This window comes from Anopheles arabiensis, chromosome 3 (genome assembly GCF_016920715.1).
Source record: "Anopheles arabiensis isolate DONGOLA chromosome 3, AaraD3, whole genome shotgun sequence".
Taxonomy (NCBI): Eukaryota; Metazoa; Arthropoda; class Insecta; order Diptera; family Culicidae; genus Anopheles; species Anopheles arabiensis.
Window position 1 is genome coordinate 11,527,615 of NC_053518.1, and position 13,198 is coordinate 11,540,812.

Consider the following 13,198-nt stretch of genomic DNA (forward strand, 5'->3'; position numbering starts at 1 on the left):
ATGGTACTTATGTGCGTGGCAAACAGACACCCCCCTCTCCCCCCGTTTTGGTTTGTTAACTCGAAGCATCCTCATGCTCATTTCGTTCAGCTTTCCTTTTGTGTTTGTGCGCCTCCCCCCAGCAATCGATCGATTGTACCGGTCGATCGTTTTGTGCGGTTTAATTTCAAGCTGCATATGATTTGCCGAAATAAACGGGGAAGTGAGTGATGTTTGCTGATCGTCGATTTTTATTTTTTCATTTCCACACATTAACAAACATTTCAGGGGGAGGGAGGAACGGAACCGACTGTTACGCTAATTGTAGGCGTGTGAGGTAATGTGGTTGGGTGGACGCGTGTTTCCGGAAACAATGCCACACCGCTGCCACAGGAAGGCGGATGAACATGTCGGCCCTAATCGATCGCTCACCGCTGTGCAGACGGTATAAGCGTGTGCCACATTTAAATTGATCGTTAGACCACTTCGCAAGCCATGGCTAATGCGGGGCCGCAACCCTTCGTACGGGGTTCAATAGTTATTCTTTCCCAATTTTGCCTCCGTTATGCAACCGAAGCAGGTCGCCCATATCACACAGCACAGCACACCAAAAGAAAGTAAAAACAAACACCACATCGTTCGCTTACAGGTTGCACACAGGTGTACCCCCGGTACGGTACCAGGTGGGTGGTGGCTTGGCATTGCCAACAATGGGACACAATGCAACATGCGAGCGAAAACATGCCGCCCTCTCGTCACGACTCGGTGGAGAAAGTTATTGGTAACGTTACTGGGTGGGGCCAGCCCAGGGCGCACATTAAAATGGTGCAGCTAACGAAGGCGCGCGCGTGTCCCCGCGCCTGGTGACATTGCTCGGTTCGGTTCGGCATGGTCGAGATTGGCAGCTTTGATGAACTTCGAGGAAGAGGGAGTAAAGACAGTGTGAGGCAACCCCGCAACCACAGCACGCGACTTACGGAAGGGCAGTGTCGTTACAGTTCGCCAAGTGATTTCTATTTAGTCGCTCGGGCTCGGCCGTGTGACGTAATGCTCCGTTCCGTCAACACTGATTGCGCACCATTGGTTGACCATTGTCGTCAGCGTTATGTTTCAATCGACCCCATTTTTTCCCTCCCAAAAACCTAATTGATTGATCATTTGGTACAAATCGCGGCGCGATACTGTTTTGTCGCGTTGCGTTTCGTTGATCGCCACACCGAAATTAGGCGCGGGAAAATTTGGTCAGTGCTGATGGAGCGATTTCTTGGTGCAGGTGGTGTTAAACAACACTTTTTATTGTTTAGCAATTAGCAAATTATAGCGTAAGACGCTAACAAGCTGCAAGCGCTTGACAAAAGGCAAAAATGTTGCATTCGCTTTATTATATCTTTATTGCAAAGGCAACAGTAGTCATCAATGTTTGACTTAGAATGTGTTGATTTTGTAGTGATCAAACTAGACATTTAATGCATCAAATTCACTATTTACTAAGGTTTCTTTATTGTGAACCAAATTAATGATATTAGAACAAATTGCAGTCAAATTGATCGTTTGTTTCATTTGGTCAAACTTTACAGTGTGTAAAATAATAATATAACAATTATCATCACTAAGATTAGCTCATTGCGAGCAATTCAAATAGAATTCTAGTACGAAAAGGTTCTATTTTACATTATATTTTCCATGCTAAAGACTGTGCCTTTTCTACTACATCAGCACATCAATTGCTTATTGTAATTGGAATTTAGAAAGCATTGCAAACTCTTATTTAGCTGTATAAATTCAATTCTTACTGGAAAAAATCCCATTCTCCCATTGCCTCCAATGTCTTGTTAATTTCATTATATGACACACAAAAGACAAGAAAAAAACGTACCATTGAATAAAAAGACAGAACGAATTCAGCGCAATAAAATGCCACAAAATTGGTCACGCCATTGAACATCCACCTTTGTCAACTTGCCGACCCTTTTCGCGATTCTATTTGCACAAAGAAAATGGCCATACAGCAACGCGTTCAAACCCCGCAAGTGCGCTAGTAAAGGGACATTAGTTCACCATCAAATAGCTTCGGGCTTCTAATTCACTACACTAAACACGGGTAGCTTCAACCGCATCATTAGATACAGTACGAGGACGACGTTGGGATTTTTTGTATGTGTCTAAAGAATAAAGGTGCATACACGCTGCAGCTATAGCTGCAGCCAGGTGTTTCCTGGTTTGCCCCTGCCGCCCCTAAGCTGACCACAACCAGGCAAACCATTCGCTTGCCAAAGGAAACGTTCTCTACGGCTAAACACCGGTAGCATAAAGCCCAAGGTGGGTAAAGGAAGGTGGCCAACAAAGCCCGTTGAGTTTGAAAATGTGTCGTTTACCCCCCATTTGTCAGTACAAAATTCAATGCAATAGAAGAATTTGCAATGGAGGTTTTTATTCGCTTCTTTCGCTAGGTGAGCTTTCGTGCAAAAAAGACCTATTTCACCGCAATCTTTTTTTTTTCCAGTGGGTGAAACGGAAGGTTTTATTTCCCTCTATCTCTTTTTGCACTGTGTTTCATTTCGTATTTGCGGTTTCTGGTGATACAATTTAGGTTTGTGTGTGTGTGTGTGTCCGTACTTTTGCTACTTCTGTTTGCTTGTCATTCTGGTTAAAATCAACGGGTAGCACGGCTACACGGGCGCTTGTAAAAGAATAAGACATTGCTTTTTTATGCTTTTTTCGTTTGCTGCTGCCGCCTCTTTTGTTTGCCAAACACGGTCGCTGCTTTGATCGGCTGTGGGAGGAAAAATGTACACACAAGACAGTTTTCCTGTTTGCTTTCTTCACTCAACAAACACACACACACACACACATATACAATCACATACAGAAACTCTCCATATGGCTGCAGGTGCATACATGCATTTCCATACACCGCCGCGATCCGTTGTTGGTGGAAAGGGAATTAATGTTTCTGTTTTTTGCACTTTTCTTCCTGTCTTAGCACCCAACCTCCTCCTCAAATGAACGATACAAGTGATGCAAAACTCGAAGAAGCAGAAAAAAAACAGCATACATAAGCTCATAGACTGGTACTGGTGGCACCTTGCGCCGCAACTCGCCAAAGCGATGCCGACGTAGTTTTTCCTCTCAGTTTTGTTAAAAACAAGAAACTGCGTTGTCTTGCGGTGGCGAAGATAGAGGAGGCAAACAACAGGTCCTTCCCTCCCTTTTCAGCTTATACTACATTGTCCTCAGCTTGTAGGTAGAAGTGTGTAGAGAGTGGAAAACTCTGCACGGGCGACGGGCGAGCGCTCTATTTCAAACACAATCGATCACATGCGAGCTGCTGCACAGTACGAGAGAAAAACGTTTCGTTCTGTAAGCAAACGCCCACACGCCGTCGCCGCCGCCTCGACAAAAGGGAGGAAAGGGAAATTAAGCAAACCTCCCCAACCGCTGGGTGTTCCCAAATACTTGTCTATCGCACCCACCACCACCACCATCGTCACCCGGAAATCGATCGAAGGGAAGTGAACCCCAGAAGGTGACTTTCGATTTTCCCTCTTCCCGTTCGATCGATCGGCGATTGCACACACCGTGTGATTATGTTACTTCGGTGGGTGGCTGTCTGTTGAGCTTGAGTTTCTTTGCTGTTGTGTGTGTTTTTATCGCACATGAACCTACTTTTAACGTCACCTTCTCGAACTAGCGACAAACGGCAAACGGGATTGAGTCATATGGGACATTAAATGTGTTCCAAATAAATTGGACCATACCAACACACATATACACGCTGGGGGTACACGGGGTTGATATAGCGCGGTTTGCCTGCCTGTCGTAGGGGTGGGATGGTTTTTGGTGTGTGATTTGATGCTCCACCTACGTGAGCGCTTTGCGCAAACGAATGTGGTACACGCAATAGCGCATTCCTTTGGGCCTTTCGTACGCGGAACGGTTTGAAACGCTGAGCTTTGGTGGAAGCAGAGGTTTCTTTTACAATGCATTTAGGTTCATTGAGATTTTACTTGTTATTTTACACTCAAAAGAAAGCGATCGTAAAGGTTGATTTGAAATATAACTATTAAGTCGATGTCAATAAGCAAAAATACACCATTCATAATGAATCTTGGGTTTCATTCTTCAGATTGCGTCATAATGTTAACAGTTGTTGTAACGCTACCACAACCACGCGACCTCGTCCAAGTCCATTGCCTCGTTACGGTTATGGTCCAACCGTCTAACCACCGCAATTGGACTACTCGTGCATACCATATCGTGCAGATTTCCTACCAAAACCACAACATACAACATTCTGTTTCACGCGTCACCGTTGCTATCGTCGCTGCAAAAACAGCGTTTTTGCTAAAAATAATTCCTCCCCCTCATACCCACACGTTGGAGGGCTTTTGCTGACCGATTCTGTCCAGTCCAAGTGGGCTCACTCAAGGACGTACTACGGTTGGTAATGGTGACGCGCCATCGAACAACGTTCGGCCCAAATTCGGAAGCCAAACAAGCCGTCCTCGTGTGCACCACGATGGCTGAAGTGTGCCCGCTAGAACACAAGTCTTGCATTTTAATGTAAAACGCGGAGACACGCGGCACTGCACTTGGTTGCATGCTGCAAGTGAAGTGGATTCAATTGCAGGCGCAGAGTGTGCATTTCGGTGTTCGTTTCGATTCGTGTGGAATGTAGTCCAGCATCATTGCGACGGAAAGGTGCAAAGAGGCATGCAGTTCATGGCTTTGGAGCTACTGGCCACATTTTTAACCCACATTAAATGACTGTACTGGTGGAATTTAAGTGAAGATCACATTATAAAGAAAATACTTAATACAATTAACACACGAAAATTAGTAAAATAATAAATTTTTACTCTTGCTGCGAATATCATCCTCCTTATTCATGCGTCTTTAATTTGATTGTTTTATTACACTTTCAAGTGTTCTTCGTTGCTTAACACGCCGTCCTTCTGATGCGATCTTCTTCAGCCACTTGCTTGCGACTGTATTTTCCCCTTCTGTTTTCACTTGTCCCATCGACCCCGCAGGCAAAGCGCATCAATATTCGCGTTAATAACTGTCCACAAATATGTATGCTGCGTCAACACACGAGAGCGATGCTCGAAGTTCAAGTTCAGCCATAATCGTGAGTGTTGACAGTGTCGGAAAAAAACCGAAAGCAAAAAGGAAGTATATGTCAACGAGAAGTGAAAGGATACGGTGGATTCTTTTGATTTTCGTTTTTTTTTAAATTAATCTCAGTAAGGTTAAAGATAAGTGTTTGTCTTTACAAACAGGCATCTTCAACATCGTGGCAGGTTGGTTTTATTTTTATCGATAAAGTAGTGATTTAAAAAATTATTTAATTTTGTTGGCATCGGTTTTTGGTTGAAACAAAAATATGCCCGATTTGTTATTGAGTTGATATACATTTACGTTTTTTTGCTGTGACCTTAAAGGTTAACGTTCAAGAAACTGTAAAAAAGTTCTTGTGACTTACAGGGTTTTCCAGGAGTTATCATTGCTGTGGGACACTTTCTTGATTCCTTCTTACGTGAAATGAACTTAATGTAATGGGAATTGGACTCTACAGCACCCTTGTTGGACAAATCCAGTAGGAATTTCCAATAGGAGCTGTCCAAAAAGGGTGCCGTAGAGTCCAATTTCCATCAAATGAAGTTCACTTCCCATAAGAAAAATTCAAGGAAGTGTCCCACAACTATGAGAACCCCTGGAAAACCCTGTAATAACCACTTTGTGGCATTGAAGTATCATTCAAACACCTTCAATGTATTGGAATTTAATGCTCAAGTCAATTTAATGCCAGTTGCATCATCTCTTCGGCATTAAATAGTAAATTCTTGAACAATCCTTTTGGATTCCAGTAGAGAACATTTTACTGAATCCTACTGGTTTATTCTTATTTTCTAGCCCTTTTTATCATGTCCTCAACGTACCTTGATTAAGCAGCAAAATACAGCTGACGATCCAGAGCATTCCAAATTTGAACTCCATCGTGGATTTTGTGTTGTGAGTGTGTTCGGTTTTTAAGGGGGTATAAAGTTGTGAAACAACACGGGTACTAGCTAAAGCACGCAGACGCTACAACACTCTACGCTCCTATCGGTCGAGCCATAGAAAGAAGCACACCAGCACGCACGAAGCAAAGCTCTTTTTCTGTCGTTCAGAAAAAGCCCTTTTATTTTCCGTTATCGTTAGCAGAAACGGGTTGGGGCGCTGCGCTTGTTTCACCGGAGTTTCAGCAAATACACACACACACACACACAGACACAAACACACAGACACGTGGCCGCTTTCTGTTCGATCACTTTCGAACGGACGGCAGAGATATTTTTCTGCAAATATTCGACACAATTTCGCTTCAGGTGCACAGTCTGCACACACACAAACTCCCGCGTCAGGCACAATCTGCACACAAAAGCACACACAAGTACACACACTCACACACACGCTAGCAACTAAATGAAAATTCCTTGCATCCAGCAGCGAACGCAATAGAAGGAATCGTTTGAAATTCGTTTCCTACGCACAGACACACTTGTAGATCTTTTTCCGCGCTTTGCCTTGTTGTGTGCTCTCCTGCCGTTTTCTTTCTTACGATCGCGTTGCAAACTGGAGCACTAATGGCTGATCGGGCTGGGATCGAGTCAGGCTGTCACTTGTCGAATCGTAGGGACAATCTTAACGCGCAGGACTATGCTTGAATCGACAGGCGACGAAATACGGGCTGCCGTGTCTCGGCCGGTGTTTCCACAGTTTTCCTTTTTGGGGGTGTTTTTCTCCCCACCCTGTTTTCGTTAAACTCCCACAGGCGCACTTTTCCGAGCGCGGGGACAGCAGCAAAGTGTTTTTTTCCTCTCGAAAATCGACACGAAACCACCACGGCCTCCTTTCTCCTATTTCGGTGGACGGTTGCGCCGTTTGCTGTTGCGCTTCTGCGCACTGTTTGCTGCCTGGAACGCCACGCCACAGCGGGAAATAACCAGCTAAAGGAAAAAAGACGAGACCCCGTTCGCAAGACACGCCGGCTCCAGTGCTTCTCTGGCGAGCACTTCTCTTAAACTAATTTCATTATTGGCAGTAAATTTGCCGCCTCGCTAGCCTGGTTGCGCGGCGGCCACCGTGAGTGCCCGCCACGGTCGGAGTCTGTGAGTGGCAGGCACGAAAGATCACGAGCACGATCCGAAAGCTTACCAGGTGCGCTAAAGCGTCTTACAAGAAGCGGCAGTAGTGTACGCTCATGTTCACTGGTAGTGTGCACGATCGCCCGTGCAGATGAGTTCCAACGCCTGCTAGAGAGTGGGGAGATCCGTGCCGTGGTGAGTTTGGCTCGTTGAACACTCACCCGAAAGCTCGGCGCAGCCACAAATCCCTTCCGCGCGCTGTATACGCTGTGCTGTGAAGGTCGTGCTGTGGTGAAAAAGAAAGCTCCGTCTTCCCCTTCTAGGGCCACTACACCACCCCGGTTGGTTGGGTGGGGGGAGGTAACGAACACGACGAGTATGCCGGCTCCCCACCCCTCAAGTACGGGGACGATGCGGTGCGGCAGGGCAAAGCAAACTAGAGCACGATCGCGTTTCGTGTTTTCGCTTTCAATTGTACGGGCTGGCGAGCTTTTTCGCGGCGTACCGATAGCGTGTTATGCAGCAGCCGTAGCGGGAGGCACGCTGCTGGTGAAAACCGATTACTACGGTCCGTCTGTGTCCGTCCTTGCCTTGAAACTGGGGGGCCGAACTGGGGAAGTGAACTGTTTTTTACTTCTTCTTGCTCTCTTTCGTTGTTCGCAAGTCTGTGTGTTTAAATCGTAACACTTACCACCGAACGAAAGGGAAAAATTGGAACGGAATGAGTATTAAGGGTGCATTTTATGGGGGCGAGGGTGGTCATCGGTGGCAAGTTGAGAAAAAGTGAAAAATTTGTCACCACCGCGGTACCGTCCGGGTTCCGCGATTGCGCAATGCGCACGATGGGTCACTTTGAATGTGGTGCGCGATTGCTTTCGATCGTTTGCTTTTATGCACGATTTATTTAAATGCATTTTTCGGTGATAACTTTTTGCTGCTGACCGTTCTATAGAAAAAAAAGATATTCGAAAATCTTTTAATTTGCAGTATAAAAACTAATGTCCCAGGAAACATTTCAAATTAGCACAAAAGTTATACTTGATCCTTTATTATAGGAGCTCATATCATGGAAGTTTAATAGATCAGCCAAAACTGAAATCTTCAATGTTGTCATAACAAAAAAATTAGTAAAGATGTAATTTTAAAAAGTAAAGGAACTTCATTTAAAAACACATATTATTTATTATTCATTTGTTAACTATGTCCAAAAGCATGGATAAGCTCTGAATTCATACATTTTATCCCATCAGTTTAAATTTCAAATGAGAATAACCTTCGAATAGGAAGCATTGAAGGACATGATTTATTATGTTCTTATTATGTTTTATTACTATATCATTTTATTATTTTTTACAAATATTAAATTAGAATAAATTATCTTCCTTTAGTTTTTAACTCTCGTACAATAATAAAAATTGCAATGTTGTATTTTTGGCACAAATACAGGAATAATGATCTCGTTTTAACAATATAAACTGAGTAATAATAAGATTTTTTTTCAGTTTTTGGTGTTTGCTTTTTATTACTATGCTAGCTATTTAGACATAAATATCAATATAATGCTGAATTGCGGCGAATTTGACGATTACGGTTGCAAAAACTTAAATTCAGTTTTAACCTAATTTTTATAATTCATTTATAGAATTGAATTTAGGACAAAGCTTTAGTTTTCAGTCCTTTGATGATTTCGTGAAATATTTTGAAGCATCTAACTATTCATTCAGATTAATTCAGATTCAGATAAATTTGCCTAGGATTTGTTACATCGGCAATTTGTACAGCAATTCATAAGATTCTTTCTTCTTCCAAGTAGCATGATAGTAATTAATCCGAATCAAAATGTTTGCTTTTCATTTGTTATGCTGTTCTCATGCAATATTGAATACTAGAAGGTATTGTTCAGAAGTAGTTGACAAAGGTGCTTTTATGACTCGATCCTTATAGGATATTTTTGTTAAATTCTTAAACATATTAATCATACGGAAATTATTTTCATTTTCGCATCGAAGCATTGTTCGTATTTAAATGATGTATTATACCTTTTATTGCCCCGTATTACAACCATTCCAGACTTATTACAGGGAAATAAAAAGGCATTAAGCTTGCCAATGAACTTAAGCTTCGTCATATCGCGATTGTACAGCGAACAATACGATTCTGATAGAGATAATTACTTCTCCGAACGAAATCTTGCCAGCACAGAATAACTCCTTTAGTGTTTTCTTCAGCATACGCTTACTTTCTGTGCGTATCTTGTTTATTCTCCTTATCGCGTCATATATTATACGAGCTCTGTCTTTTATTTCTTACAATTTCTTTGTAACTCCTTCCTCACCAATCAAATTCACTCGCCAACAGAGACCGCTCGTCCAAACCCAAGCCCTACGCTGAATAGCGGGTACTTAATGTCAGACATTTATTGCCGCAGCTTTAACCAGCGTGTCATGCGGGTATCTTTCTCCTTTCCCGGCGGCGTGGCTGCGACACGCGCTTAACAGACGCAACCCACCCCATCATCATCATCATCATGATCTTCAGTATCATCAGCAACGGCAGCAGCAGCAGCTACGACAACATTGACCTTAAACTTTGCCAAGCCGGACACCGAAAGGTGATTCCGTGACGCACTCTTCCTTACTGGAAAAAGAAAAGAAAAGGCGAGTACCATTTCGTGCCGTTTTGCCTTTGGGCGGGCGGCAGATAAGGGAGCGGTCAAGCGAATGCCGAACCGAGAGGATGGATGGTATTTATTACATTTATTGTTTCAACGCGACGCATGTAGTGCGTGCGCGTCCTTCACGGGCGGAAATTCGTCCACCTTCAGCGCACCGTCCGGCCGTCCGTCCGTCGGCCAGGGACTTTTCGATGAACTTTAGCTACCGTGTGTGTGTGTGTCCTGTGGATGCAAAACCGGCCCAGCCGAACGCAACCAGCACACCACTAGGCGACCTTCCGCCAGTCAAAGTCGTACCAAAAGGGATAAAACCATTTACCGAGTACACGGTGCGCTCGGAAGCGATCCCCGTATGCTGTATTTGGGTATGTCCACCTTTTGTCGTCAACCTATTTCGTTGCTGTGTTCGCAATTTAAAATGGTTCAAACCGGGGCCGGATCCGGTAATTGACGGTAATCGATTGTAACATAAAAGCAGCGATTGTCCTTTTTGCATGCACCGTGGTATCTTCGGGGTTTGGTACGGTGTTGCCCAGTCGAAGGACGAATCGCGCAAAGAGCACACTCTGGGTGTGATTATTAGTGAGCGGTGGATTGATAATTTCCCCGATACAGTTTGCTGTGGCTGAAGGGCGGCCCATTGCTGTGGTGCCGCCCAATTACGGTGCCGAGTAAAACATTAAGGTGCGCGAAGGCTTATCTAATTTGCGCCTTAATGGGTTTGTTATTTGTCCGTTATTTTCAGCACCGGGTTGTTTCAGGTGCTTGCAGCTGTTAATTAGAGTAAAATTTAATCACAATAATCAGATCTCAGTTTTTTTAATTGTTGATTCTCTTTACCCCGATAGGAACACTTTGTAAATCACTGGGAGTGGTTATTTTTTGTAAATAAGCCTCAATAATTGATAAATCATTCTAAAAAACCAATATAGTTGTTTTGATAGAAATTTGCACCATGTACTTAGATTAAAAAAAATACCAACGTTTCTTTTACAATTTAATAGAAGCAACTAACCCGTATAAAACACCATAACTTGATATTTTTCAAAACAAAGTTATCAATTTAATCAAGTTTGGTCAATTATACCAAATTTTTAACAAAAGACTTGAATGCTGGTTAAAGAAAGTAAAGCGACGAACCCCAAAAATAACTTGTCAAATGCATATTTTTGTTACATTTTGTTCAAAACCAATATAAATTGTATTTTTCATACCTTTTTATATTGATTTTAAGCAAAATGTACTAAAAATATGCCTTCAACAAGTTATTTTTTGGGGTTCGTTGCTTTAGCTTCCTTCACCTGCATTTAAGTCTTTTTATAGTAATCTGGTATCATTGACCAAACTAGACTAAATTGTTAACTTTGTTCTTGAAAATATCGAATTTTGATAATTTTATTTTTTTGGCTTTTCTTAAACTGCAAAAAATATGTCCTACTTCGAATAACAATATGCATTAATGGCACAACGCTCTAAAAATGCTACATTTTACACCAATGATCAATCATACTCAATGTTCTGAATCTAGAGAATCAACAGAAACGAAAGGCAAATGGCAACCCCAAACTATGAATAGCTGATCAAATTGGCATTACTTTACGAACACCAGCCAAAACTGGAAGAACTTGACGAGCTATCTGATAAATGAGTTGTCATAAATTCAATTATACCCCATTTCAAATCGTGATTTGCCGCCAACGGCACCACCCCAAACAACAACAGAACAGAACAACAATAATTCAATCACCTTACCATTCGAACCTTCACCATCTGCGGGGGGCACTCGATACCTACCCGAATAAACACCTATTCACGGTAAATCCACTCGACACATTCTTGTGCTCCAGATTCCACCCCGGCTCAATGTGCTTTTGACCAAGGCGTGTGTCTCTTTTTTTTCGGACAAGAATTGCATTCCAACCGGCTCATAAGGTCCACCATGTGCGCGGCTGTTTGAACGAATGGTGCGGCACCAATTTATCATTGCACTCTCCCTCGCGCGATCGTAACGCCACGGACAATCACCATTACCATTTCACGGACAACCCTACCCCGAAACCGAGCGGATACTGGCGGTCTTTATCGAGGACAAATCCGAAAATCGATCAACACCCGATGTGAAGCCGTGAGGAATAAAATTTGATGTTGCAGACAAATTGGGCAATAATTCCCCAGACCGGCCCGGCCCCCCCAGTGAAGCGAGTCTCACATTCTTGCCGGCGCTGCACAGGAAGGGACTTGGAGGGGAAGGGCTACCCTCCAGTCTGTGTCTGTGGCCAGCGGTTGCTCCACATTGCTCGCGCTACTTTCTAGCGGTGGCCACCGTGTGGAAGAAAATTAAATGTGCCATAATTTAATTTGATTGGCTTGGGCGACTGTTTATTACCACCGATGGTGGTGTGCGAGCTTCTAGAACGAACGGATGTTGCATTATGGGCAAAGGTACGGTGCTTTACAATAGAAGGCTTCCAGCTGAGAATTTAAGCAGTAACAAGTCTATACTACAGTGGTCTATTTTGCAGTGATAAAATCTTTATGTTGTAAATCAAAGTATATGCGACTATGGTTAGGAATTATAACAAATATATTGGCCAACGGGAGATCATTAGGAAAGGATACCCTTATCGGTAATATTTGAAACGTTCTTTCGAGATCATACGCAGTATATAGTTTTATAAAACATAAAAAATGGATAAGTTTTCCTATTTTTTACATAAAATTTGCTATTAAGTTTCCTGTTTTGTATGCTCATGTATGCTACTGGTGTAAAGTTTCTATTCCATTCTTTATTCAGTTTCTTGTATAAAGTTTATGTAAGTTAAAGTTTTATTTTGTTGTAAATAAATGTATCGTTACAGTGTAAGGTTAAACAATGCAAGATATAAACCAATACACCAAAAATCTTCGTTTCGGTCCATTTTAGTCCAGATCCATTTAAGAATCTTACTGTACAGTTCGTTTCCAATGGTGATAAATGAAGTTGCTCAAACACGTCTTCAGTCAATTTTGATGTACAAATCGTCCGCAAAGCGTCAACAGCGCGCACCTCAAATGTACCGTTTGCCTAAATTGTGACAAAGATTGGCCAGGTTGTAAACACACTCCAATCAAACAAGACCAACGGTACACCCAAACGAACCAGCACCCGTTTAGCACCGCGAACTCGACGAGCGAAACGATCATCTTCATCATCCTAAAAAAACAGGTGAAAAGGCAACAAAACAACTGTGAGAACTAGCCGATTTTAAATTTCCAACCCAATGGTTTTTTATTTGCTGTTTCCATTTCGGTTTCTTTGTTTTAAATTCGATGGGTCCCATAGCGAAGGAAATTATCTCCAACCGGGCTACCGGGCTGCTGTTACCGCTACGGTACTTCTGTGGTGTGCTTCTTTTTCTGCACCATCTGGAATATA

General features: G+C 42.8%; 1 protein-coding gene across 1 annotated transcript in view; it reads right to left on the minus strand.

The window, feature by feature from the left end:
* Positions 1-7,060, minus strand: part of LOC120900276 (mucin-12) — a 139,403-nt gene extending 132,343 nt beyond the window's left edge. The window contains exon 1 of the mRNA XM_040307052.1: positions 5,922-7,060. Coding sequence (XP_040162986.1) covers positions 5,922-5,979 — 58 coding nt within the window. The 5' untranslated portion in view covers positions 5,980-7,060. The remainder of the gene's footprint in view (positions 1-5,921) is intronic.
* Between the last annotated feature and the right edge of the window lie 6,138 nt (positions 7,061-13,198).